This window comes from Diceros bicornis, chromosome 21 (genome assembly GCF_020826845.1).
Source record: "Diceros bicornis minor isolate mBicDic1 chromosome 21, mDicBic1.mat.cur, whole genome shotgun sequence".
Taxonomy (NCBI): Eukaryota; Metazoa; Chordata; class Mammalia; order Perissodactyla; family Rhinocerotidae; genus Diceros; species Diceros bicornis.
The window spans coordinates 16641948-16668768 of record NC_080760.1 but is presented as its reverse complement, the minus strand read 5'-3'; the positions used below and the strand labels follow the sequence as shown (position 1 = coordinate 16668768).

The 26821-nt window shown below is 35.1% G+C and overlaps 1 protein-coding gene across 5 annotated transcripts in view; it reads right to left on the bottom strand.

Annotated features, from left to right (window-relative positions):
- The window catches only part of MTDH (metadherin), a 61664-nt gene that overhangs the window by 15828 nt on the left and 19015 nt on the right, over nucleotides 1–26821 (bottom strand). The window contains exons 3-9 of one of the 5 annotated variants that reach the window (XM_058564675.1): nucleotides 16503–16587; nucleotides 15309–15485; nucleotides 13835–13900; nucleotides 12238–12474; nucleotides 9598–9687; nucleotides 6916–7014; nucleotides 555–679 (exon numbers count right to left, since the gene is read on the bottom strand). In XM_058564675.1, coding sequence (XP_058420658.1) covers nucleotides 555–679; nucleotides 6916–7014; nucleotides 9598–9687; nucleotides 12238–12474; nucleotides 13835–13900; nucleotides 15309–15485; nucleotides 16503–16587 — 879 coding nt within the window. The remainder of the gene's footprint in view (nucleotides 1–554; nucleotides 680–6915; nucleotides 7015–9597; nucleotides 9688–12237; nucleotides 12475–13834; nucleotides 13901–15308; nucleotides 15486–16502; nucleotides 16588–26821) is intronic. The other 4 variants (XM_058564677.1, XM_058564679.1, XM_058564676.1 and 1 more) reach the window with 4 other exon arrangements.

The window sequence follows — 26821 nt, the reverse complement described above, 5'->3', positions numbered from 1 at the left end:
ATTCATTTACTAAATGCCAAGCATGTTACAACTTCGCGGTCCCTTTCTTTAAGGAATACAGCCTAGAAGAGGAAGATAGACCTGTAAACAATTGATCCTATCATCAACTGATTCCACACAAGTGTACTATTTACCTCTTCCCCAAAAGTGTTACCTATTTTCCTGCCTTGGTGTCTTTTTCATGATGTTCTCAATCTTGTCTGTTGCTCTCAAGCCTTCCTTAAATCTTTCTTTGGGAACCAATCTACTCTTCTCTAAATACACTAAGAGTTGGTAGGTTATTATAATTCTGATAAAAGGACAGAAACTGTGTTGTTTTCTTATCAGTGTATAATAGTGCTTTCCACATAGTAGAATCCTCAAGAATTCATGAAAAGAAACAGTGATACAGAGAAGGTATGCAGCATATAATGACTGAAGTAAATACGATCAGAATACCTCTCTGAAGCAATTATAGCACTGGATATATCTGTAATACAGAATGTAACCCTTAATAATTCTAATATAGTTGAGTGCACAGAGACATAAACATACCCACCAATCCTTTTACTCACTTTTTGATCATCAGGAATTGGTTCCTGGGACTTCAGAAGTGAAGCTCTTTCTTCATCTACCCAATTCCCCCACTCCTCTGCTGGTGCATTCCAATCAGAGCTGGGATCAGCAGAAGACAAACCATCTAAAATTTAACAGTGTAAATTAGGTGTCTATCATTTCTGCCAAAAAACTAAAATGCAAAAACTAAAATTCCTTATTTTGAACTAAGCTGTAATTTTAAACTATTGTTCTTCTTTCTTCCAAGCACATTTTAAGCTAGGAAAAAACCAATAACATGATAGTAAAAACCTTTACCCAACTTCTACTGGGCACGTCATGTGGCTAATTAAATAGAATTTCTAAAAAACTCCAGAAAACTTATGAATTAACCATATAATTCCCTTCTCCCTACCTCCTTTATTAGCAGTCTCCTAAATTTGCTCTTTTCCCTGTTTATGCCTAACTTGGTGTAGGATCTGATCATTTTTTTGCCCTAATTATTATAACATTTTGGTAATTGATATATTTTCCAGGGTATACAATTAGCCAATCTCTAACAGTAGTGCCAAAATCATGCTCCCCACCTGTCATTTTACCTATACCTCCTCCCTTCCTTATGAGCTTTTCAAGATTAGGTTCTTCTTCAAATTCACCAAGTCATGACAGAATATGTAACCTCTTCTTTTCCTCTTTTAATACTTAACCTGTATCTTAAATTTTTCAGATTATTCAATGCTACTTTTATCATTCCAAAATATGTGAGTCACTTTTAGGGCTTCTATCATCCTATTCTTAAGAATAAATTTTTATTCTAGACTTCCAAATTCCTTTCTTTCACTCTAGGAGGAACTGAATTTTACCTCCTTTGGGAAGCTATCACTGGCTTATTCTAAAAGGGAAAATCATTCTTTGGCTTTACCGTAGTTAAATAAGCAGCCCTAAGTTAGTTCTTCCCTCCTCTCTGCAGACGTCATACAATCTTCCATACATACTTCTGTAATGACTACAGTCATGTGTTGCCTAACGACGAAGATACATTCTGAAAAATGTGTCATTAGGTGACTTCGTCATTGTGCAAACATCATAGAGTGTACTTACACAAACAAACCCAGATGGTATAACCTACTACACACCTAGGCTATGTGGTACTAATCTTATGGGACCACCATTGTATATGCAGTCCGTCATTGACGGAAACGTCGTTATGTGGCACATGACTACACTTACAGCCAGGTTTCATTTACACTGGTTTAAGATGACAGAGGTTAGGCTTTATTTCTAAAAGGTTAACAAGTCATTCTAACACTGCTTTATTGAAAAATCCAACCTTTTCCCACTAATGACAAATGCTACTTTTATCAAATACTAAATTCCTTCATATACACGTCAGTCTGTTTGTGGAATTTCTATTCTATTACATTGATCTATGCCCGGGATAGTGCCACACATAATGTAACTAATACATTTTAGTACCTAGAATGACAAATCTGCCTGCATTACTCTTATTTTCTTTGCTATTCTTCTTTTTCCATGTGAATTCTTTTATTTTTGTTTAAAGGGGAGGTATTACGTTACATCCTCATGCAGGCTTTAAAACCTATGTTTTGGAAGAATATATAATAATTTGGGAAAATGCTCACAGAAAAAAAAAATCATAGACAAAATTGGCTATACAGTATGATCCCAAATTTATATGAGAAAGAGATAGAAGAAAATAATACATTAATAACAGATATATCTTAGTAGTGGAATTACAGGAATTTCATCTTATTAAGCACTTACTATGTACCAGAACTTGAGCTAGTAGGTACCAGAGATACAAAAAGGAGTATAATCCCTCCCCACATGGAGCTCATATAGTCTGTCAATTTAGGGATGGAGATAGGTAAGCACAACAGACAATTAAGTAAAGAGTGATAGCTTCTGTCACTAGGGGTGGAGAAAGGGAGAAGAGGGGCTAAACCAGTAGAGGATGGGGAGAGACTGAAAACATAAGCCAGAATTTATAGTCTAGTGCAGGAAAAACACGGAACAAGTAATTACAAGTGTGAAATGTCTTACAAAAAAGAAAGTCCCCTCCTATATTTCTAAATTTACTACCATGAGCAGATATTTAGAGCCAGTATTACATAGTATTAACATAGAGGTTAAGAGCATGGAATTTAGAGTTAAATACATCAACATTTGAATATTGCTCTACCACTTAATAACTACGTGATTTTGGTCAAATTTTTTAACCTTAATGGGCTATATACCAACTTTGTAGGATTTCTGAGAGGGCTATATGAGAAACACGTAAAGCAGTTCACAGCAATGCATAAGTGCTCAATAAATGGTAGCTACTTTTTTTATGTATCACTGATGACATTAACAATAGAAAGCCAGTTTCTAAGCTATCAGGCATATACAATTAAGAATTTATTTCTCGTAATCTTCATAAATCTCTCAATAAGATACACGTGGTATGTCTTAGTGTAGAAATCATTTTTACAAGTATAAGGGGATCTAGTAGATGTCTGGAACCAACTGTTCTTCTTACACCAAGCATTCATCAACCATACTGTTAGGAGATTTTAATGCCAAAGCTGTCACTGGTTTTGCTTAAATCTCACAGATCTAAGAAACCCAGATTTGGAAAAATGTGTCCATAAGCCAGGTCTCTAAGGCCTCTTGCCAAAAAAGAAACTTTCTTCTATTAAGAAAAAAAGTTTAGGCAAGTGAATGGGCAATATACTAACATATAAACTATTTTTTTAGTAAATATGGTAGGAAGGGGGGTGAGGGATAAAAAACTTAGTAAAATTATTTATTTTTTGTGAGGAAGATCAGCCCTGAGCTAACATCCAATGCCAATCCTCCTCTTTTTTGCTGAGGAAGATTGGCCCTGGGCTAACATCCATGCCCATCTTCCTCCACTTTACATGGGACGCCGCCACAGCACGGCTTGACAAGCGGTGCATTGGTGCATGCCCGGGATCGGAACCTGCGAACCTTTGGGCTGCCTAAGCGGAGTGTGTGCATTTAACTGCTGTGCCACCGGGCCGGCCTCTAAAATTATTTTTTTAAAGGCTTAAATGGCCATAAAGTTTGGGGAATTACTGTGGTCTATGGTTTAACTTCTATAAGAACATTAACAGAAGCGTAAATCTCTACTGGCTTTATAAAGCTTTATGGTGATTTTTCAACATTTACTGATTTCAGGTTTTTAAAAAAATTTTTTAATTAACTGGGATCAAATAAAACTACTTTAAAACAACAGATCACTCTCCTAAACCTAAAAACTGTCATTAGGATACGTCTCAATGCATAATTCTTAAGATTCATGGGCCTAATGTACTAAAAAACTTCTTACAGTTTCATAGAAACTATGTAGGATAGTTTCATTAATAGTATAGTTCTATTTATAAACAGAGTAATTTCTAATTTTTCAAAATTCTTCCATTAGCTTGCCAATGTCTTTTCAAAAAGCCATATTAGCTATCTTTTCAAAATGGTAAGTAATTTGTCTCTCCATTTAATTTGCTTGTGGAATAATGTTTTAGGTTTAAGTGTCTCATAGCTAGTCTCTATTTTATCTCAGGCATAAAACGGCTGTCAGCTGTTTCTTGTCAGAACTTAAGTCAACATTAACTTTAATAAAACAAAACAATTATGTTAGAAAGACATTCTCCAGTTTTAAACAGACAATACTAATTAACCCCACTGAGTAGACTAATTTTGCCCCTAGAAGAATATCAACAACAGTACCACACCACTTACTGAATATTTACTATGTTATTAGGCAGTGTTCTAAATGCTTTATATGTAGCATATCATTTAATCCTCTCAACAACTCTGTAGAGGAAGAACTATTACTTTTACAGATGATTAAACGGAGGCAGGGAATCATCATGTACTTGCCTAAGGGCAAAGGCAAGGAAGGTAAGATTCAAACCCAGGTAGTCTGTCCTCAAAGCTCACGCTCTTAACCAATTCACTATGCTCCAGCTAATTCATTCACTCTGGTGTGCCAACAAATGCCAACAAAAACTAAGTTCTATTCCAAATCTGAATTTTCACAGGGGTTATGATGATGTTCCTTTATGGTCAAGATAATTGACAGATTTAACATCTGCCTTTAAAAAGTGCTATCTTCTATACTTTGGCATCTTAACCTTATATTCAAGTGCTTGGGCAGATTCAGTGCTTTTCTGTCAGATAATCATGTCTATGCCTCAAACCAGAGGGTCAATATATTAATGATATCACACTGTTTAAAACTGTAGAGCTAGTATAATATATATAGTATATTTTATATATATATATATACACACACACACACACATTATAAAGCTAGTGTGTGTGTGTATATATATATATATACTTTGTGGATTAGCAGTCTCAAATACTAAATCATACATTCTATAAATTTAGAAAGAATAATTAAATTCACTAAGTACCAAAATTAGCCACATTAAAGATAACACAAAAAATAAAATTCATAGAGAAGATGAGGTTAAAGAGAAGCTTTGGACTTAAAAGACTGCCAATATAGCATAACAAATTTGAGAAAGATGGTGTTCCTGATAACTTATTACTTTAAGTACAGAATCCTGTGGATACATGTTTTTTTTTGGTCTTTTATTTTAGCAGCCAATCACGTTTTTCACATTACAAGAATTCTGAGATAGATTAAAGTGGAGCTATTCTACCCAAACAGGGAAGCCTAGAGACCCGTTTGCTCAGTTTCCTCAGCTTCAACCCACAGCTGCCCAAGATATCTCACTGATATTTTCTTACAATCACCTCTATTTTTCCTGTAATCACTCTTCAATTGTATTCTGCACATCGCTGATCATTCTTCCCAAAGTACAGGTAGACTATTTTTTCCAAAAATAGTGCTTTCACATCCTTATAATATCTTGGATTTATAAGACACTTTACAATTTACAAAGAACTTGCATGATCATTCATTTCCTCATTAAAATTTCCTAACAATCTATGAAGTAGATAAGACAAATTATTTGCTCCATTTCACAGCTCAATTAATCTAGATTCCAAGATAAGTGATAAAGTCCAAGCCACATGAGGTACTATGTTTTAAAGTCAGGACTAGAACTAGCATCTACCTTCTAAACCAGTACTCCAATCCCCACCTCCCTAATCTTTAGCTAGCGATTCAAGGCTTTTCACAATATGGCCCTTCCTAATCTACCTTTCCAATCTCATCTCTCTTAATCTGAAAGAATTGTGTTTTAACTAATCTATATAGAGACTAATTAGTCTATAGAGTAATCTTTGTATCGTGTTGCAAGCTTACCTTCGTGATTACAATAATCACCAAGGCTGTACCATGTAGTGGCTAAGAGCATGAACTCTGGAGCCAGACTACCCAAGTTTGATATCACCTCTTCCACTTAACTAGCTGTCTGGCCTGAGGAAATTTAGATAGCTTTTCTTTGCCTCAGTTTCCTCATCTGGAAAGTGTAGAAAAAAATAATACCTACCTTGCAGAATTGTTATAAGCATTAAATAAGTTAATAATATGTACAAGACTCAGACCAGTGCTCGGCACATAGTCAGGTGTTTGCTTTAGCACCATTACTACTGAACAGCTGTGTGTAAAGTGCTGCACTAGGCACTGAGGATAAAAAAGAGTGCAAGTTCCTATTTTCAGAGGGTTTCAACTCTACTTGAAGAAACAAAATATATTCTTAAAAATATTTTTTTTACAAAGACTAAAACGGTGGAAAATTGCACAAGGTAACATATAAGTGCTAAATAAATAGTAGAAAAAGACATGCTGTGAAAATTCTGAGAACGGAGTAAATTCTAAGGTTTGAGGTTGTGGGAAAAAAAATCTCAGATTTTTTTTTTTTTTAAATGAAGATGGTATGAGCTTTCTGAACATAAAAACTATATCCTTTTTCCCTTCCCCTTTTTTATAACTCCTGCCTCTAACTTTCCAATGCTTCTACTGGAAATTAGGCTAAAAAAATGGTTTTCTTCCACTACAAAAACTTGCATACCTCACAAAGTCATTTCTGTATATTCTATTTGCTCTATTATACTAAAACTAGGAAGAGAAACAGAACATTCATTTAAAACAAAATTTTATAAACTAGAAAAACTATGGAGCAATTATAAGAAAACTTCACGTTTAAATATTGCCTCAATCATGAAACGTGAATTTAGTTTTAATTCTACAGGTATTCAGTAATAAGTTTACATGTAGTACATCTGGTATTAAATTATTTTACTATGACCTAAAAGGTGAGAAATTAGAATTAAAATTAAAACATAAAGCATGAATTCAGGGTGCTAGAAAGAAAATTCTGAAGAAAAACAACAAACAAAAAACAATAACAAAAAAAACTGATAATTTTTAAAAGGACATACTTAACCCAGACCATTCATCATCGATATAGGGCTGATTACGGCTAAGATCCCACTGATAATCAGAAGTGGTAGACTGAGAAACTGGCTCAGCAGTAGACCCTTAAATGAAAACGAATGCAATAAAATTAAAAATGGAATTTTCTAATGATGTTTCATAACAATACTTCTCTACTTTGCACATGGAGACTTAATTATTTTTAATTTCTCCTAAAAGGAAAAATTGAGACATTAGAAAAAGAGTTAAGATGAAGGAAAAGCAGAATTGAGGGTACTTTTAGATTAAGCTTGATAATCACTTCATCTAACTCACTTATCAGAAATATATTTTTTTCCCCTATACCAATCCATTAGATTTTGTCTTTTACAATATACACCTCAAACTGGTTACCTAAAAATTTCAAGAAGTCAAAAAAAGTTGTTTTATTTTTCTTCTTAATGGAAAATAATAAAACACAAAAGAAATCTTGGATGTTTCAGGGTATGCTTATACCCTCAGAACCCTGAAAGAGAGAACTAAAAAATGTCTGAGTTTGCTAGAACCTTCTGCCTAAGGAAAAGTTAAAGAAACACACGGATGATTATCTAGAGAGGTAAGGCAGAGAGAAGCCAAAGAGATAAGAGAGTTGTGCTGGTGGTTAAGAGACCAAGTTAAGTTCAGGTACATTTAAAGAGAAGAGAACAGGGCCGGCCCCATGGCTTAGCTGTTAAGTGCACGTGCTCTGCTACTGGCAGCCCGGGTTCGGATCCCGGGTGCGCACTGATGCACCACTTCTCCGGCCATGCTGAGGCCACGTCCCACATACAGCAACTAGAAGGATGTGCAACTATGACATACAACTATCTACTGGGGCTTTGGGGGAAAAAAAAAAGAGGATTGGCAATAGACGTTAGCTCAGGGCCGGTCTCCCTCAGCAAAAACAGGAGGATTAGCATGGATGTTAGCTCAGGGCTGATCTTCCTCACACACACAAAAAATAAATATAAATTAAAAAAAAAAAAAAAAGAGAAGAGAATATTATCTTCTAAGGTTTTTCTGTTTTTGTTTTCTTGGGAGCTGGTGGAGAATAGGTGGGGTGAGAGTGCGGGTCACACAGTCCTTTAGGAATCTGATGAAAGCTGTGGTGGACTACTGGCCAGAACTTACACAAAATTTTGTATATATTTTAGGGGCACACAAAGTTCCTGGACGCCAGGTCAAAAACCCTCGCTCTAGAGCCATAAATATTAGAATGTAAATGTAAAACGGTGGTTCTCCATCAGGGATATATATACCCTAGACTTTCTGAAACAGAATTCCCATATGTATCAGAGTCCTTAGGTGACTCTGATATTTACTTTGGATTCAGAGCCACTGATATAGAGACATGATTAAACGACTTACATACAATCACTTCCTCTCATCAAAGTCCTTACTTACTAACTTAGAAATTTTCACTTGGTTATAGATGATCTTACTAGCATTCCACTAATATAACTGTTTGATACATACTCAAAATAATTATATTTTTATATAAATTTTAACAAATAGAGTAACCCTATAAAATTCATACACACACACATACATATATATATATAATTAGCACATTAGCTGCTCAGGAACAGTACAGTAACACAGTTGCTATTTCTTTAGCAGCCCATGCTGCTTTCTCTGACTATGTGAAGAGTACAGCATCTGTGTTGTACAAAGCCACCACATGAAGGAAGCATTAACTTGTACCTCTGGAACTGAAATGTAGTCTATGAGACCAGGAGTTGGCAAACTACAAACTATAGGCCAAAACCAGCCATCCCTTTTTTGTACGGCCCATGAGCCAAGAATAGTTTTTACATTTTTAAATGGCTTAAAAAAAAATTAAAAGAATAATATTTCAGAAGCAGACACATCTGTTTATGTATTGTCTCAAGCTGCTTTCCTGCTACAATGGCAGAATTAAGTATTTGCAACAGAGACAGTATACCCCCTAAAGCCTAAAATAATTACTATTGGGCCCTTTACAGAAAAAGTCTGCTGACCCCTGTTCTAGACTAGTGACTTCAAACACCGTGAAACTACATAATTAGAACACTGGGTCCACGAATTCCACGTGAACCAAGCATTACAAATGAAACATCTCCCACATTTATGTAATATTTGTTACGTACGTATAGCTTCTATATGATTAATAAAAGGCATATCCATTTAAGTAACGCTGAATTGATAGTTGTTTTTTAGTAATAATATATTTTCCTACCAATGGATACTCTACTTTAAAGTAGAGTTATTATCTGAGAGTCCACATAACCTGAAAGGCTTCGCTATAAACTCGTGATGAATAAGAGTAAATAGAAATAAAATGTCAATTTCCAAGTAGAAGCGTGGTAGGAGTACACCAGTAATAGAAAAGTATCATGACCCTGAAAGGAAGGCCTTCCATTTGCAATTGTCTGTGTGCCAACATACTTGCAGTTATGTTAGGCCACAGAATCTTCCTATCCTTCCACTACAGAAAGGAACTAAGCCACTTGCAGATAAGAATTTAGGTCTTGCTTTCTCCCCTTTTTATTAAGGCCTCTGACACTTTATATTATATAGCTATTACTTATGTCAATAGCAGTACTTGACGCTGATTATTTTTTCAAATAGCAAGTGCTAAAATTAAACAAATTTTTTTGTTAACTAAATGAAAGACTGTTTTCACATACCAGAAACAGCAGAGTTAAGTGTGAGAGATGCAAAAGAAGCAGAATTCTGTTCAGAGGTATTCATTCCCCTATCCACACTAGACCAAGCAGCTGTTAAAATAAAGAACGTCACTTGGAACCTTCAATTTGCAATGAAACTTGAAAGATATGTACAGATTTAAAACTATGATAACAATATTTAAAGATAACTTTAGAAATCAGAACCACTTAATACAGCAATAGCTACTATTTATTGAATGTCTATCATGTGCTGGTCTCTTGACAACCAACCACTTCCAATCTTTAGGGCAACCCTGCTAGGCAAAGTTTCAGAGTAGTTAAGTGACTTGCTGCCAGCCAGTAAACAGCTGAGCCATGACTGGAACTTGAGCTGCTTTTCAAAGCCTAACTCTTCCCATTGGAGCAGCTATTTTATTATTTATCATAATTAAGCTATGGCTTTGGGTCAGGCACTGAACTTGGTACTTGACAATCATTTTAGCCAATCATCACAACTACTTAAATATGAGGTTCATACAGGTTAAATAACTAGCCTAATTTCCATAAAAGCTAGTATGTGTAAGAATAGGGATTCATACCAAATAGGTCTGTCTGAACTAGTCCATGTTCATTACACTATATTGTGTTATCTTCTTAATATTTTCAAGAGATTTCTTACTTATATACAAGTATGTTAAGGAACATATACATCCACGAGACCAATCACACCTGTCTCTTCTCAGCAACTCACTGCAAACCTAATTTAATATAGTTTCCTTTCAATCTCAATAAAGGTCCTAATCCAGGTAGACAGGAACTCTAATCTGCTGCTTAATTTTACCTGTAGCAATATTAAGCAAGTACCATCTAATTTATGTCCTAATTATGAAAATGCTACATTGCTTTTATAAGTAAACTGCAAATATCTCAAAAGGTCACAGTTCTTAACATTACTCAATAAAACTTGACCATTTCTTTTACTAAATGTGAAACGATGCTTTACAGCACAGAAATTTATGCTTTCTTTACTGCTGAAAGTGAGGCTGGGAATTTAGGGATTGTCTCTTCTTCCAAATAAATTTTGATATTTCCACACAATTTTTGGACATTGCAGAGGGAGGAAGGGAGAACAAGCTTAAGATATTAGTAAATGATCTAGAGTTTTCTTCTTGGGGACATTAGTCAACATGAGTCTTTCTAAGCGTAAAAGAGATGGGAAAAGCAAATAACATAGGAAGAAACAGTTTTTTCTACTTAAACACTAAAAACTCTGTAGCGTCTATTCCTCCTCCAAACTAAAAGAAAGAAACTAACAAGAAATATCAGCAACAAGCACAACCGAAAAACTTGCATGTTTAATGCACAAAGAATTACAACTTAAAAAAAAAAAAAAACAGTAAGAGGCCATTAGACAAATGGGCAAAGAAAACAGACAATTCATAAAAGAAATGGAAATGATCAAGAAATTGGATAAATATTCAATGTCATTAGTGATTTTTAAAAGTTAACCAAACAATTTATGTATTTCTTGTTTATAAAATTAGAAAAGATTTTTAAAAATAAGGCTATCCAGCCTTGGTAAGTATAAGATACATGGCACTCACACTGATGCTGACAGTATAAATTAGAATAACTCTCTTAGAAAACACTTTGACAATATGTCATAAAGCATTGTACACATTCATATTCCCTTTAACCCAATAATATCACTCCCAAGAATCTATCCTAAAGAAATAACCCAAAACCAAATATATTCAATGTAATGTTATTTACAATGGTTAAAAAAAAAGAAAAATATTTCTCTGATAAAATGGGAATAGTTAAGTAATTTATGGTATGCTTACATAATATATAATAGGGCCATTAAATAAAAATATTTACAAAAAGTAAGGAAAATGTTTATGTTATAATATTAAGTGGGAGGTGGAAGATGAAAATGCTTATCTGATTTGGATTACGGAAAAAAAAATTATACATAGGAAAAACAAAAACCATAAAGAAATATAAAAAACAGTGGTTGTCACTGGGTGGTATGATGACAGTGAGTTTTTCCTTCTCTTTTTGCAGTTTTCCATATTAAACATGCATTTCTTTTCTATGTTAAACATGCATTTCTTTTCTATAATACACACACACACACACACTTGAAATTAAATTGCTTTTAACTTGATGGTACTCAACAGAAAAAAGCTTTTCAACTATTGGTCTTTATCTTCAAAAATCCAGGGGAAAAGTTAATCACAAATAGGCATTTTGTAGACTGTAAAACAGTATATAAATGGATGCAATAAATTGTACTTCCATTTACTATTTTTATTTAAACTCAATAGTAGAACTGTTGAAAATAATGAAAAAGTCTACTCACATATTACGCTTATTATATCACTAAAAATACACAATTATACCAGTTAGCTACATTGATAATCAAATGAGATAAAGTATGTGAAAGCACTAAATAAAGATTAAATAATAAATGCTATTATTCACTTATTTAGTTCCCACTTTGCTCCATATGAAGGATCTGAAAGAGTTAACTATTACTATGATTTCTGTATGGCCTTACTAATTTTTCTACTCATGGATCTTTTTTCATTCCTGGAAAATTCAAAATGTACCAGATAAGCAATTTTAATGAACTTAAAATTTTCTAACAGTTCTTACCAATGCCAGAAAATATTGAACGGTCACTCCAACTCCTCCCCCAGTCTTTTCCATTTGCATTAGCATCTCCAGTGTCTTGACTCCAAGCAGATGGCTCGGTTTTCCTCTTGCCTGCAGAAGTGGGTGAAACAGAGTTCCACTTCTCCTCACCTGCACTGATCTGTGAGGAAAGTTTTATAGGCTTTTCATTCCAGCCTCCTCCATTTACAGTGAGGTTTTCATTCAATCCTGAAGAAACTTAAAGAAAAGAAAATAAAGATTAAAAACTGATACATGACTCCTTGTTAAAACGGATATTTTCAAATTTCTATGATTGCTCGGTTTATATTTATCATTCAGTTTTTTCCCCTATTGTCCTTTAAATAGCTTGAGCTTTAAACATAAAAATGAAGAATTTAAAAAGTATATAACCACCATGGATGACTTTTAATTTAAAAACTATGAGTAGGTTTGAACTTAATAAATATATATATACTAAAGACGTCTTCAACAGCAGAATAACTTGCTCAAAGGAAGCACTACGGAGCCAACAGGAAAACAACACATATTCTGGTATACTTAGAATACTCACCCTCTAAGAATATGAAGACTCCTCCTTAGTTACATGCTCTTTTCTTAAATATTTACATATATATTATGTATAAGGCAGCGATTCTACAATCTGGTTTCATATTAAAATCAACTGAAAAATATCATAAAAGTAGATACTGGAGCCTCAGCCCAGACCAATTAAAATCAGAATCTCTAGGGGTGGAGCCCAGGTATCAGTACGTATGTGCGTATATATTTGTATGCAGGTACATGTACATATGTGTATGTGTATGTCTGTGTATATACACACACACAACACTCGAGTGTGTGTGTGTATAAGTACATATTTCTTTCTATATACACGTGTGTATTGTTTTTCTAAGCTTCCTAGATGATTATAACGTGTAGCAAGGATTGAGAATCATGGGAATGAAGGAGGCTGACAGTGTTAAGAACAAGCCTGAAACGAGAAGGTGCTTTTTCATTTCTAAATTTATGTTTTACCACATCACTTTAGTTTTTAGGTAAGGTATACTACTCTACTTAATTCAATCTTCATCATAAACAAGTAAATAAACTATATTTTCTATTTGTGAATCACTGCATAATCATATATCCATTTATTGTGAAATATTTGATATGTAAGAAAGCAGTTTAAAAGATTATAGGTATTAAGGCTTTTTTCTTAATAAACAGTGGTAAAGTCTTTTACCTCATATATGCCTATATTAAACCCAAGTCTAAAAAAAATCCTTCTTTTCTCTGTTGGCTTAAATGATGAAAGCAAGAATCAAAATTGCACAAAAACTATTAGTGAAAGAATATTTTTAGATATAGGGGAGAGAGGGAAACAACTAGAACATACCAAACACTGTTAGAAGTAGGAGTGATTTTTCTTTTTATCTATTTTTCAAAATCTCTGGACTGTGATTACGTTACTTTAGCAGTTAAAAATAATTTTTAAGCCTTTTTTTTCCTTCTGTGTCATTCATGTGAGGAAAGAAACATGTATATAAATTTCTATTTTGATGGGCCTTCAATTTAAGTTACATGTAATTTCTCTCACCCTGAAGTGTAGAATCTCCTTTTCCAGACTTAAAGTTGCTAACTTGAACATTTAGATGAGAATCACCTGGTTGAAATAGAAATAAAATTTATTTAATACTAAATAGGCCACTATGTACATTAAATTAGGAGTAACATACAAATTAATTTTTACGTACTATTTATAATCATAAATTGCTCCTTCAAGTACTAAATTCTTACACTGGAAAACAGTCTTACAACATATTTCACATTTCCTTAGGAACTGAGTCCTCTAGTTACCATATTCTTAGTCAACTAAAATGCCAATAAAGAACCTGAAAAATTGCCCAAGTATATATAGTCTACTGTTCTATAATGGTTAACAAGATTCTTTTAAGTAGGAACTGGAGAACTGGGCTCTGTAATTGGATTCAACTTTGCCACCTCTCAACAATACCAGCTGCCTTTTCAACAATCCTGGAAGCAAACACATCAACTTAAGAACTTTGCCAGTATTTGGGACCAGGACTCAGGAAATATGGCAAGAGGTGAGAATACATATTATAACAAAGATGCTATTTCTCTGACACTAAAAAACATAATGATAACGATGTATCAAAAAACCAGCATGACACAGGATTGTGCTAGCAAGGAAGGCATGCACAAGACAGTGAAAAAGGGTCACCAACAGAAACTCTAAAGCACGGCTAAGATGTGACAGTGAAAATGGATAAGTAGAAGTCACTGCTGTACCAAAGCAATAAATTCTACCAAGTCATCAAGCAAAAAAGTGAAAGGTAACAAGGCTAAGAAAGCGATCTGGAAAGAAGTGGGGGCTGGGGAAGCAATTAATAAAAAGGTAAAGGAAGATAAGTCAATGCCTTGAAGCAAGTTGAACAGTATCACTCTGCAGACTGATGTTCCAGGGTAAAAATGATGGCAATGTAAAGAGCTACCAAGAAGCCATCAGTATAGGCTAGTTTGAGCATTTGAAATAGTTGGGAAGAACATTAGCTCAATAATCTTTGAAGTTCCGGTGTCTAGCTTTATCAACAACCTATGGCATTCTCAAAAAGTTGGGGTGATAAGAAATCCAGATAGAACCTGTACTACCCAGAACATGATTGTTTCAACTTGAAATGAAAGCACTCAACATGCACAAAGGTGACAAATTTCTATTTAGTATGTGTATTGTCCACTATAAGAAATGGAGATGTAAGAGAGTTGGAGCGAAGCAATACACATGACAAAAAAGAGGCAACATCATTTTCTCATGTGACTCAAGGCAGAAAGGCAATTTAAATTTAACAGGCCACTCATTAGGCAGTATGTAACAAGTAACACTGCTGGTATCAGGTAAACCAATACGTGGTCCACAATGCTCTCACGAAGAAGGGTATATCAGCACAATGACGTAAGCAGTTCAAAATAGTCAGATTTTGACGTAATGATTTCGTACATCTGATTAAAAGGAGTTGGATTTGATGTATCATTCTTATGTTCCACTAATATACCTTTATTCTTCTTGGAACCAACAGGAAATGATGCAGTTGTAAGTTGCTCGGTGGTAACTGTGATGGTATTTTCTATCCCAGGGATAGTTGAATCCAATGAACCAGAATCAGTCTGCACCTTATCACGTTTACGCTGCTGTCGTTTCTCTCTGTGACTAATTTTAGTTTCCCAGGCTCCTGACATAGCCCCAGAAAAAAAAATGTTATTCAGTAAGGGGAAGACAAAAAAAGCTGTCGTTTTGGGGGGGAAAATGGGGCAGGGGCACACAAAATATCATGATAAATTTAGATATTAAACTAAAAACCAATAGTGCTGGTTACAGTAATTCATCCTAAGAATGTATTCTAATTTCGTTATGGTATTTTAGGCAGTTGCCATTATTTATTCTGGTAATTTTTACAAAATCTGTCATCTATGGTTTAGAAAAAATGTCACAGTGTACATCTTTTTATCTTGCTTGATAGAACTGAGTGTTATATATAATTACTAATAAATGGATTTATTAAGTGATGACAATAAATGGCTTATTCAAGAATTTTATACACAGACTTCTAGGTATGGCATATTTAAGAACAACAGGGAAGAATCCTAAACCACACTTCTAGGAAGCAAAGACAAAACAAATGGCTTTTCAATGGCTCAAGACACTGAGCTAGGGGGCTGGCCCAATGGCGCAGTGGTTGGGTTCGCGAGTTCTGCTTCAGCGGCCTGGGGTTTGCCTGTGAGGATCCTGGGTGCGGACCTACTCACTGCTCATCAAGCCAAGCTGAGGCGACATCCCACACAGAAGAGCTACCATCCTACAACTATGCTACACAACTGTGTACTGGGGTTTTGGGGAGAAAAAAGAAATAAAGAGGAAGATTGGCAACAGATGTTAGCGCAGGGCCAATCTTCCTCAAAACAAAACAAAACAAAACAAAACAAAACAAAACAAAACAAAACAAAACAAAACGCATTGAGCTAGGCCTTAAATTTCAAGGTGGTTCCCTTCAGGAAAAGCACTATTAGATCCTTAAATAATTTAGATTAAAAAGTTTCCTAACAATGCCACAGATCTGTACATTAAAATCTATACTTATGAAAAAGAAGAGCTAGATACAAGATTAAGCGAAACAAATGCAGCTTTTATATAATGCACCTTGATGAAAAAGGATTAAATTTTTCTATAGTCCTTTCACTTGCTCAAGTACCTTCATCAACTTCCTTTCCATCATGGCGTGAACTGTTTTGCACTGCTTTAGCATCTGACTTTGATTTCTTCTTATTTTTCTTTGACTGAAAGTAAAATAGAATGTTACTTAATATTTCATTATGTTTTTAAAAAGGTAGGAGTCAGTAAAATACATAATGAAATGTATGATGCTGACAATCAAAAAAATGTTTGATTAAAAAAACAACATATTAAATGGCAATAATAATATGATGTTACCATTTATTGAATGGTTACTATGTGCTAAAAGTACTTTACACTCATTTTCTTATTTATTCCTTAAAAAAACTCACTGGAGAAGGTATTATTCCCATTTTAGAGACGAGGAAATTGAGACCTACAGATGCTTAATAGGCTATTCTGGGTCACATTAAGTTAGTATATGGTGGAGTCAAATTAGGAAATAGGTCTATCTGGCTCCAAAGTCTGTGCCCTTAGATATCATGCTATCATAACTTACAGCATAAATAAGGTACTATAATATCGTGTTTTCAGAGCAGTAAAATAAAAATCTATTGCTAGTGTTCAGAAGGAAACTTATGTACTGATTATTGGCTTTGGACTTCATAAAGCAGATTGTTGGCACAGCCTATGCATAACAAAATAATGAGTCAATTGTACAAAGTAGATAATATTTTGTCAGTTTCAAAGCACTGTGAAAATATCTAGGATTTGTATATAGTCATGTTTAATAATTTAGTAAAGAAAAAATACCTACACACATACAAGATATGGACATTTTGGAATGGCCTTCCAACTCCCTTCTGCTAATATTATTTTCTCGCTCGCTAAAAACTTCATAAAGCTATTTCTATATTTAGATAAGTGCTTCCAGAAGAGAATTAATATTCATAAAATACTAATTTTATTTATACTTTGTATTCACTCATTTAACTATTATTGAGATTGGCTATGCAAGTATTATTGTGCAGTATCTTAAAGTTAACAATTAAAAAGAGATTGTATCCTCACAGTAAGTCTTTATTATGGTTAAGTAGTAAATGACAGTTTGAGTAAGCAATAAATGACAGCTAACTGTGTTTCCTATTGATAACCTACTTGCAAATATTCTCAAGTGGCATGACCTCGTAAAGGCAATTAAAAATTATCTTTGACAATGGAAGTATATAAAAAACGATTAAAAAGTTTTTTTACATTTCCCATAGTTGATTTGCATTTATTTATTTGCATGTTCTCATTATCATTAACACATATCATGTTTAATGTACTGCTTTATTACAGCTCCTAAACCATGCTCATATCCACTAAAAAAAAAAATCAAGATATTATCTACATACCATAATATTTACCCTAAGTGTATAATTCAGTGGTTTTTAGTATATTCAAAGTTGCACAACTATCACCATTATCTAATTTCAGAACATTTTCATCATCCCAAAAGAGAAACCCAGTACCCATTAGCAGTCACTCCCCACTACCTTCTCCCACTGGCACCCGCCACTAATCTACTTTTTGTGTGTGTGTGTCTCTCTCTCTCATATCCAGTTTTAAGTAAAGATAACACATTGAGCAATTACAGTCCAGAGCAGGGGTCAGCAAACTTCTATAAAAGACTAAACAGTAAATATTTTAGGCTTTGCAGGCCATACGGTTCTACATATAGCAACCACACAACTCTGCCGCTGTAGCGTGACAGTAGGCATACACAATATATAATTGAATGGGTATGACTGTGTTGCAATAAAATTTTATTTACAACACTAGGCATCTGGCTGGATTTGGGGGCTGGAGTTTGCCAACCCCCGGTCTAGGGCAGCACTGTCCAATATAAATACAATGTAAGCCACATATGTAATTTAAAACTTCCTAGCAGACATATGTTAAAAAGTTAAAATAGGTAACATTAATAACATATTTATCCCAACACATCCAATATACTACCATTTCAAAATGTAATAAATTAATCAATATTAAAAACTATTAATAAGATAGTATGAGAAAGAGTCCTAAATAGCCACATGGGGCAAGTGGCTACCATATTGTACAGTGCAGACCTATAGAAACTAATTGAAGTAGGTACCCCCACTTTACAGATAAGGAAACTGAGGCCATAAAGAGATTACATAAATTGCCTAAGATCATAGGGTTATTAAGTGGTGAAATCAGGATTAAAATCCAGTTCTGACTCCAGAGCCTGCCCTTGTAAATACTCTGATATTCTGTCTCTCTACATTTAAGTCCAAATACAAATTTTATTATGTATTAGCTATGTGATTTTGGGCTAAACCACACCAAACCCTTTCCCCAACTGACTATATGGGACAAAAACTCCTACTAACCTCACATAAGGTTCTTGTAAGGATTGAATAAGATGCGAGAGCAGATCGTTAACTACAAAGCAGGATACATGAACAAGATTTTTTAAAAGAAGGAAACTATGAAAAAAGGATAGAAATTACATTCATAATGAAATATATGTGATTTATCACTAAAATCTGCAGAAAAACAAGGAAGAATATCTTGGTTTGGGTTTCTGTCTTGATTTTACTATTACCTTTAAAACAAACTAACGAAAAAATAACGTTTACTTCGATGAGACTTAACATAATATACTATAAAAAGCTTTAAAATAAATACACATACATACTACTATTTGCCCCAGCCATCCTACTGAGGTGAACGTCTTACTTCTGAGCAGTTCTACTATGGCTAACACTTTTGAAGGAAAACTGCAAGAGAAGTTCTGGTTCCCTTGTTACCATAGTTCTTTTTCCCCCCATTTGTTGTCAGGCTCCACCACGGAGCTGAGTGAATTATTAAACTAGCTTCTCTTTAATGGTCTTCATGCAATCAAGATTTATCAAATACCTATTATGTGCCAAACACTGTTTTAGGAACTCAGAATACAGAACTGAATAAAAGTTTCTACTTATGGAAACTGCTATAATCTAATAAGAGAAACAGACATGTAAATGAGACATTAGCAGAAATTCTTATCTTCAACGGCTTCCCTCCAATGCTCACCTTCCAACATATCTACACCAGTCCAATTAATTTACAATCCCATTAAAAAAATTCCAGACATTTCCTATCATCTATAGTCTAATAACTTCCTTATATGACATATAAGGTCTTCCACAAATTAATCTCAATCTTATATTCTTTTATTCACTTAGATAATCATTGGTTCCAACAAGACTGTCACCTCTAAACATTCCTGTCTTTGCCCAAGCTACACTGTGAATTTTTCTGTAAAATAAAGTGCTGCAGCCAGGGTGCTTAGGGTGAACCTGAACCATCTGCTCCCTACTGATGTTCAAAGCCTGAAATGACTGTACTCATTAAACATTTAAAACTGCCATAAATTTGGCCATTTCTCACAACCTTCCTTGTGACATTTCCAATACTGTTTTACTGTGCAAGTGTTTATAGTTTTTCTAATGATAATATGAACTTCTTGAAAGCAAGAGAATAAGAGGCATTTCCTTATATTCTCCATAGAATCTTTATTTCACTTTATTTGAATGACTCATTATAGGCACTGATATATAAAGATGAAGAAAAAAAGAAATCTGCTCTTGAGGAGGTCTGTCTAGCAGTAGATATTAGCAGGTGCTCAGATGTAGCTCGAAGCAAACTACCCTTAACCCAAAACCTCCAACATCATTTGAAACGTTCGTCACTTAAAGCATTAGAAGTGATCCTAAACATTTGTCAAGTAAATTCTTTCCTACTGGCTTCCATTATAATTTCACATTTTGTTTTCTATTTCATACACACAATACAGATATTACAAAAATTTTAAACTATAATCGTCTGATTAGAAGAAATCTGTATCAGCGCTATATGTTAAATATGTATGTATATATGTATGTATGCACGTGTGTGTGTATACACACATAAAAATAAATAACACTCCTAAGAGAGAATGGACAATGAAAACACACAGTGATACTTGGTGGCTTGGGACTTGAAATAACATTTGCACCTTGAACAGCAAATGGCTCTATTGTTTTAAATCCAGACAATGAAAAAGCTTTGATAAATAATCATTAGATCCACTATCACTACTTTTTAAAACTGCTGAAGAATATACACAAAATACAACGGATTGATAGTTCCTTAGGAAATTGTGATGCCTATTTGTGATGCCTATGAAATGAGTTTAGAGAATTCTAAATCTCATTAGGAGTTATCCAAACATGCAAATAAGCAGTACCAATACCCAGCTGGCAATCCATGTATGGAATATATGGTAACTCACTTACATAGAATACCTGAGTAAGCACGCCAGGTAGAGGAGTTTGCTGTTCACTCTTAAAGCAGTGGTTAAATAAGCTTGTTGCTATACTTCTATGAGAAAAAATTGAGCATACATTCCAAAATGCTTATTTGTAAAATTTATACATACTCTACTACTGATAGTATATACATTTGTAAAAGATAACTATTTTTAGTGAGAGCAATATGATTGAATATGCTTCACTGTTTTTGAATAATCTTCTAAATTCCTTCATTTTAATACTTGGTATTAAAAACTATAGTATCTGACAAAGTTAAAGAGATCCAAATGGAGGACATACACCATTAGTCATGCTTACTAAATTATGACCCTAATTTTCCAATCTCATCCTCTAAGTATGCAAAGGTTTTTGTGGAAATTTAACTATTAAAATTTAATCTTCCTCAACATCAATCAGTTGTTTCTGCAATTGAATCTGAAGCTTCTACTTTTTTTTTTTTTGGTATTTTTAACAAATGGATTCACTAAAAGGACTTAGAAAGTTTTTAAAAACTGATTTATTGCTATCACACAGCTCACTTACACAGCTCTAATTAAACTATTTCAGTCTCAAAATAATTTTGTGGGGCAGATGCTATTATTTCCACTTTACAGATGAGAAAAGGGAGGCACAGTGATTAACCAATCCAAGATCACATAATTAGTAACTGTTGGAGCTGGGATTTGAGCCCATACCATACCACTGGGCTCCAGAATCTGGGCTGCTACACTATTTTTCTGTTAGAAAACTGCTCCCCAGCTGTTAAGTTGTGCAGATATGAGACTTCTGACAAGTAACAGACAAATCATTTTTAATAACAAGAGCACGATGTAAATTTTTCAGAATACACTCTTCACTGCATGAGTTTCTTTAAAAAACCAGCTACCACCTTCTGACACCTTGTTAAATTTTCCTTAACACTGATGGGACAAATTAAGTATACATTTTTCCCAAAAGTGTCTGCTTAGTAGACAAACACTTGTTGTCATAAAAAAGATCAACATATTTGAAACACTTGATTTTTAGTAAAAGAAAAATGTGTGGCTCACTTTTTTAAGTTCGTCAGCTTTATAAAAGTATTTTGCCACAATATAATCAACGACTCTTCTTTGTAGAATAAAAGATGATGATTAACACCTCACCTCTACTATGTAGTATGAAGCTTTGGTTTTCCAATTTGCAGTCTAGCTTTACCATTTTTTTTTTTTTTTGTGAGGAGATCAGCCCTGAGCTAACATCTGCCAATTCTCCTCTTTTTTTGCTGAGGAAGACGGCCCTGGGCTAACATCTGTGCCTATCTTCCTCCACTTTATATGGGACGCCACCACAGCATGGCTTACCAAGCAGTGCGTCGGTGCGCGCCCGGGATCCGAACCAGCGAACCCCGGGCCGCCGCAGCGGAGCGCGCGCACTTAACCGCTTGCGCCACCGGGCCGGCCCCTAGCTTTACCATTTTTTGACATCATAGTTTTCTAGAAATAAGGTAGTGAATGAATTTCATGCATGGTGCTCTCTCTCTAACCTTATCTCCCTACCCCCCAAATTTTATGTTTTGGGTTTAATTCCAGTCAAAGCAGCCCCTCCATCAGTGGTTTTTTTTTTTTTTTTTTGAGGAAGATCAGCCCTGAGCTAACATCTGCCAATTCTCCTCTTTTTGCTGAGAAAGATTGGCCCTGGGCTAACATCCGTGCCCATCTTCCTCCACTTTATACGGGACGCCGCCACAGCACGGCTTGACAAGCAGTGCGTCGGTGCGCGCCCGGGGTCTGAATCCTGGGCTGTCACAGCAGAGTGCGCGCACTTAACCGCTATGCCACTGGGCCAGCTCCCATCAGTGGTTTTTATTCAGTTTTTCCACAAAAAAATTTTTAAATCAAATAAGTGATCTACTGTTGAGAATATATCTTTGTGGGTATCATCTTTAGTTGCTCACAAAAGTAGTTCTTTATGCATTTCATTATTGAAAGAGAATCTAGCAAGTTCCCTAAGCTGTAATGTTAGAAACATCTGTACTTTCTCTCTCCCAGACTGTGCAATTTGCTCTGCTACTAATTTACTTAAATCATCAGCAATGTTTTTACACTACACCCAACAGTACATGCTGACGAAGGAATGTGTTTTGGTTGACTGTCATATTGTTTTTGCTAATTTTACCATGGCAGAAAGAACAAGTGTTTCCCCATGGTATGTCTTTCCCTTTAAACAAGAAACCTCAAGAGAGGCTACTCAGCATTTATAATTATATTTAGTAAAATTCTGTCATATTGAATACTGCATAACCAAACATCTCTAAAAAAACCTGTAGAGGTTGGTCTTCACACTCTGAATGCTTAGACTGCGTGTTAATTGGGATAGTTTCAGAATGTCATTAGCTAAAATCTCAAGGCACATTATAAATGGCCAAAGTTCCTTACCAAAAGGAGAAATATATTCCTATTTCAAAAATCTTCCTTGATGATTTCCATTTCTGGGGGACCAATTTCTTATCAAATCTGATTAAAATCATCTTAACCTCATGATGATGTGGATGATAGAGTTCTTAATATGAATAGTAGTGTCCACTCTTTTTTTCTAGTTTTTTACTTGCATTATTATCACCTGCAATCTGCAGCTTCTTTGCAGTCTGTTTACTAAAGATTAGTTTACCTTAAACCGGGAAATACAATCAATTAACCCATGGAATTGAGCACACATAAACTGCAATCTGTCATAATATGCTATAAGCAAAGAATCAATGAGGTTACTTTTTCAACTGTAGTTTCCCATTCTTCTCAGGATCCTTCCTATATAGTGTCTTACTATCCTCTAACATTCCAAATGAGGGTGCCAACCGACTAGCCATATATAAAATATGAGTAAAGCTTCAATTTTTTTTTGTTTTTATAAAAAACTAAGTATAAACAGAAAGCCTAATATTTTCTTCCTTCATCCCAATGGATCTTCTTGTGTACTCTACTCTGGAGACTATGGTCTTAAAAGCACATGCTGGCTGGCCCCGTGGCTTAGCGGTTAAGTGCGCGCACTCCGCTACTGGCAGCCTGGGTTCGGACCCTAGGCGCGCACCGATGCACTGCTTCTCCGGCCACGGTGAGGCCGCATCCCACATGCAGCAACTAGAAGGATGTGCAACTATGACATGCAACTATCGACTGGGGCTTTGGGGGAAAAAAAAGGGAGGAGGATTGCCAATGGATGTTAGCTCAGAGCCAGTCTTCCTCAGCAAAAAGAGGAGGATTGGCACGGATGTTAGCTCAGGGCTGATCTTCCTCACAAAAAAAAAAAAAAAGCACATGCTGAAGTAGTTCTAAAACTATGAGTAATTTGCTCTCAAATTCATAGAACTTAAAATATGAAAAAATTATGAGCTAGTTATCAAAGAAAACACAAAAATGACCTCCATAATTAAACTCATCCTTTACCTTTAACTTCTTAACGTGAATGAATATTCCTAATATTAGACAACACCCCCAAAATAAGTGATATCACTTAAGAGTGGCAAAACATACATGTTGGCAGCAAAAGCAGATCTACTCAAACGGCTAACTGCTCTCTTAGCAAATTTTGCTATTTTAAAGAACTGCAAAGTATACAGAAAGGCAGAGCAGTGCCCAATTCATGATGAAAAGATCAACTTAGGGAGTATAATCTAATATTTGTATAACATCAAAACTATCATAAGAAGGACACTGTACAAATTTTAAGTTAAGTGATATTTTGTTTTACAATTAGCCATTTACACACAAGGAAAGTAGCCAGGTTCTGAATGTAATCCTTAGTCAAGTCATTAATTCTCTATTCTGGAAAGTATTGGTCCTTAAAATTTTGGTGAACTGACATCTCTAATATTTCTAGCCCTATAATCATCTAACGTCTCGCTGGTAATGTCAGGAGTGATAAAGGAAATGGAGCATGAACAAGAGGAAGGCTGGGGGGTAGCCTGGTGGCGCAGTGGTGAAGTTGGCGTGCTCCGCTTCAGTGGCCCAAGGTTTGCCGGTTCGGATCCTCGGCACGGACCTACTTACCGCCCATCAAGCCATGCTGAGGTGGTGTGCCACACAGAAGAGCTACAACTCTACAACTATGATATACAACTATGTACTGGGGCTTTGGGGAGAAAAAAAGAAAAAGAGGAAGATTGGAAACAGATGTTAGCACAGGGCCAATCTTCCTCAAAAAAAAAAAAACCCACAAAAAACAACAAAAAAGAGGAAGGAATGCTGAGTATTTTGTAGGGATTAGAAATGAATACTACGATGCTTTGGTCTGTAGACTAGTGGTTGGTATATGAGGTTTTTTACTAACTCATGGCAAAAACTGTTCTATTTTCTGAGATTTTTGTTCTTTCTACTTTCATTGTGTTAAAATTCCTTTCTTTTTTTATAATGGTGACAGTGGTTTAAAAAATATGCTTGACAAAATTAAAATTGTTAATCAGTGAGATTTACTTTGAAACTTCTAGCAACTGCCACTTGAAAAGTCTGAAAATCATTGCTCAATTTCATCCACTTTCCGCCTAAACAAATTTGGCAAGTCCCTATTTTATATGGCTCCACATTCTGGCACTATTTATTTTTCTCATTTGTCTCAAACATACAGATGAGTTGGGCATAGTTAAACAGCAAAGGATGGATGGTTCAAAAGGCATACCAATTACATTTCTCTACTTTGTTTATACCAGCAGTTTTTTTTTTTTTTTGTGAGGAAGATCAGTCCTGAGCTAACATCTGTCGCCAATCCCCCTCTTTTTGCTGAGGAAGACTGGCCCTGAGCTTAACATCCGTGCCCATCTTCCTCCACTTTATATGGGACGCCGCCACAGCATGGCTTGACAAGCGGTGCGTTGGTGCGTGCCTGGGAATCGAACCCTGGGCCTCCACAGCGGAGTACACACACTTAACCGCTACGCGACCGGGCCGGCCCCTATACCAGCAGTTCTTAATCTTAGTAATTTGGTGACACAATGTCAGGATGAGATTAATTATGAAAAGTGTCACAAACCTTTTTAAAAGTAGAAAGGTTTGCAACTGATTTCCCCCTCTTTTTTTGGGGGGGAGGGGTGTAATTTAAACGAGTCAAGATTATTCCACTCACTACTATTCTGGTACATCCTCCTGAATGGAAGTAAGGAGCAGAGTTGCAGGTGCAGGGAAGTGGACACAACTGACACTTCCCCTCTTTCTCTTTACCCTGGGGTTACTTATTTTCTTCCACAGAAATTATCACCTGACATTAGAGAACATACTGGCTTGTTTTTAGTTGTTTTCTCCACTAAACTTCACGAGAATAGTGACTCTTTTATCAATGATTTTATCCTGCTTTATCAACCATTGTATTCCTTATACCTAGAATAGTACCCTGTACATACAAGATATTTGATTAATATTTGGTTAATAAATCAAAAAGCCTAAAAGTAGACTGCATTACCTATAGCCCTGTCTGTCCACCTCTCACTGTGACCCCAAATAAAACCTCTGAGCTATCATATTTGTATACTTGATCCATCATCCAAGTCATTAAATTACTTAAATATTTTTGGTGTGAGCTCTTAAGTTATGGTACACCACACAAGCAGCATGGCTATCAACTCACAATCTTAAAAAATTTACAAGAAATTTTTCCTAATAATTCTTTTTATCTAGCCCTGAACTCTTTCCCAGTATGGTTCTCACATTTCCAATAGACTAATTAATTAATTTCAGTTTAAGATCCCATTCTTACCTCCATCTTAGCATGTTTAAAACCAAATTCACCATTTCACTGTATTTCAATCTCCTCTTACCAGTTCCTGCCTGATACAACCATTGCATCCTGAATAAACAATGGGTTAGGGCAGAAGTGCTGGTTCTGGTCTCAGTCCCGCTATTTGTTAGGAGTTTAGACAAACAAGTCTAGGGGCAGAAGAGGGTTCTCTAGTAAGATAGTCCCTTTTTTAATAAAAAACTACTTTGTTTACCTTCAAGGGCACCTTGAAAACTAATTCCTTGGGTGGGAACCCAAGAAAACATGAAGCTATAGACTCTGTGGCACAAGGGAGCCTGAAAGGTCAAGAGTCCAA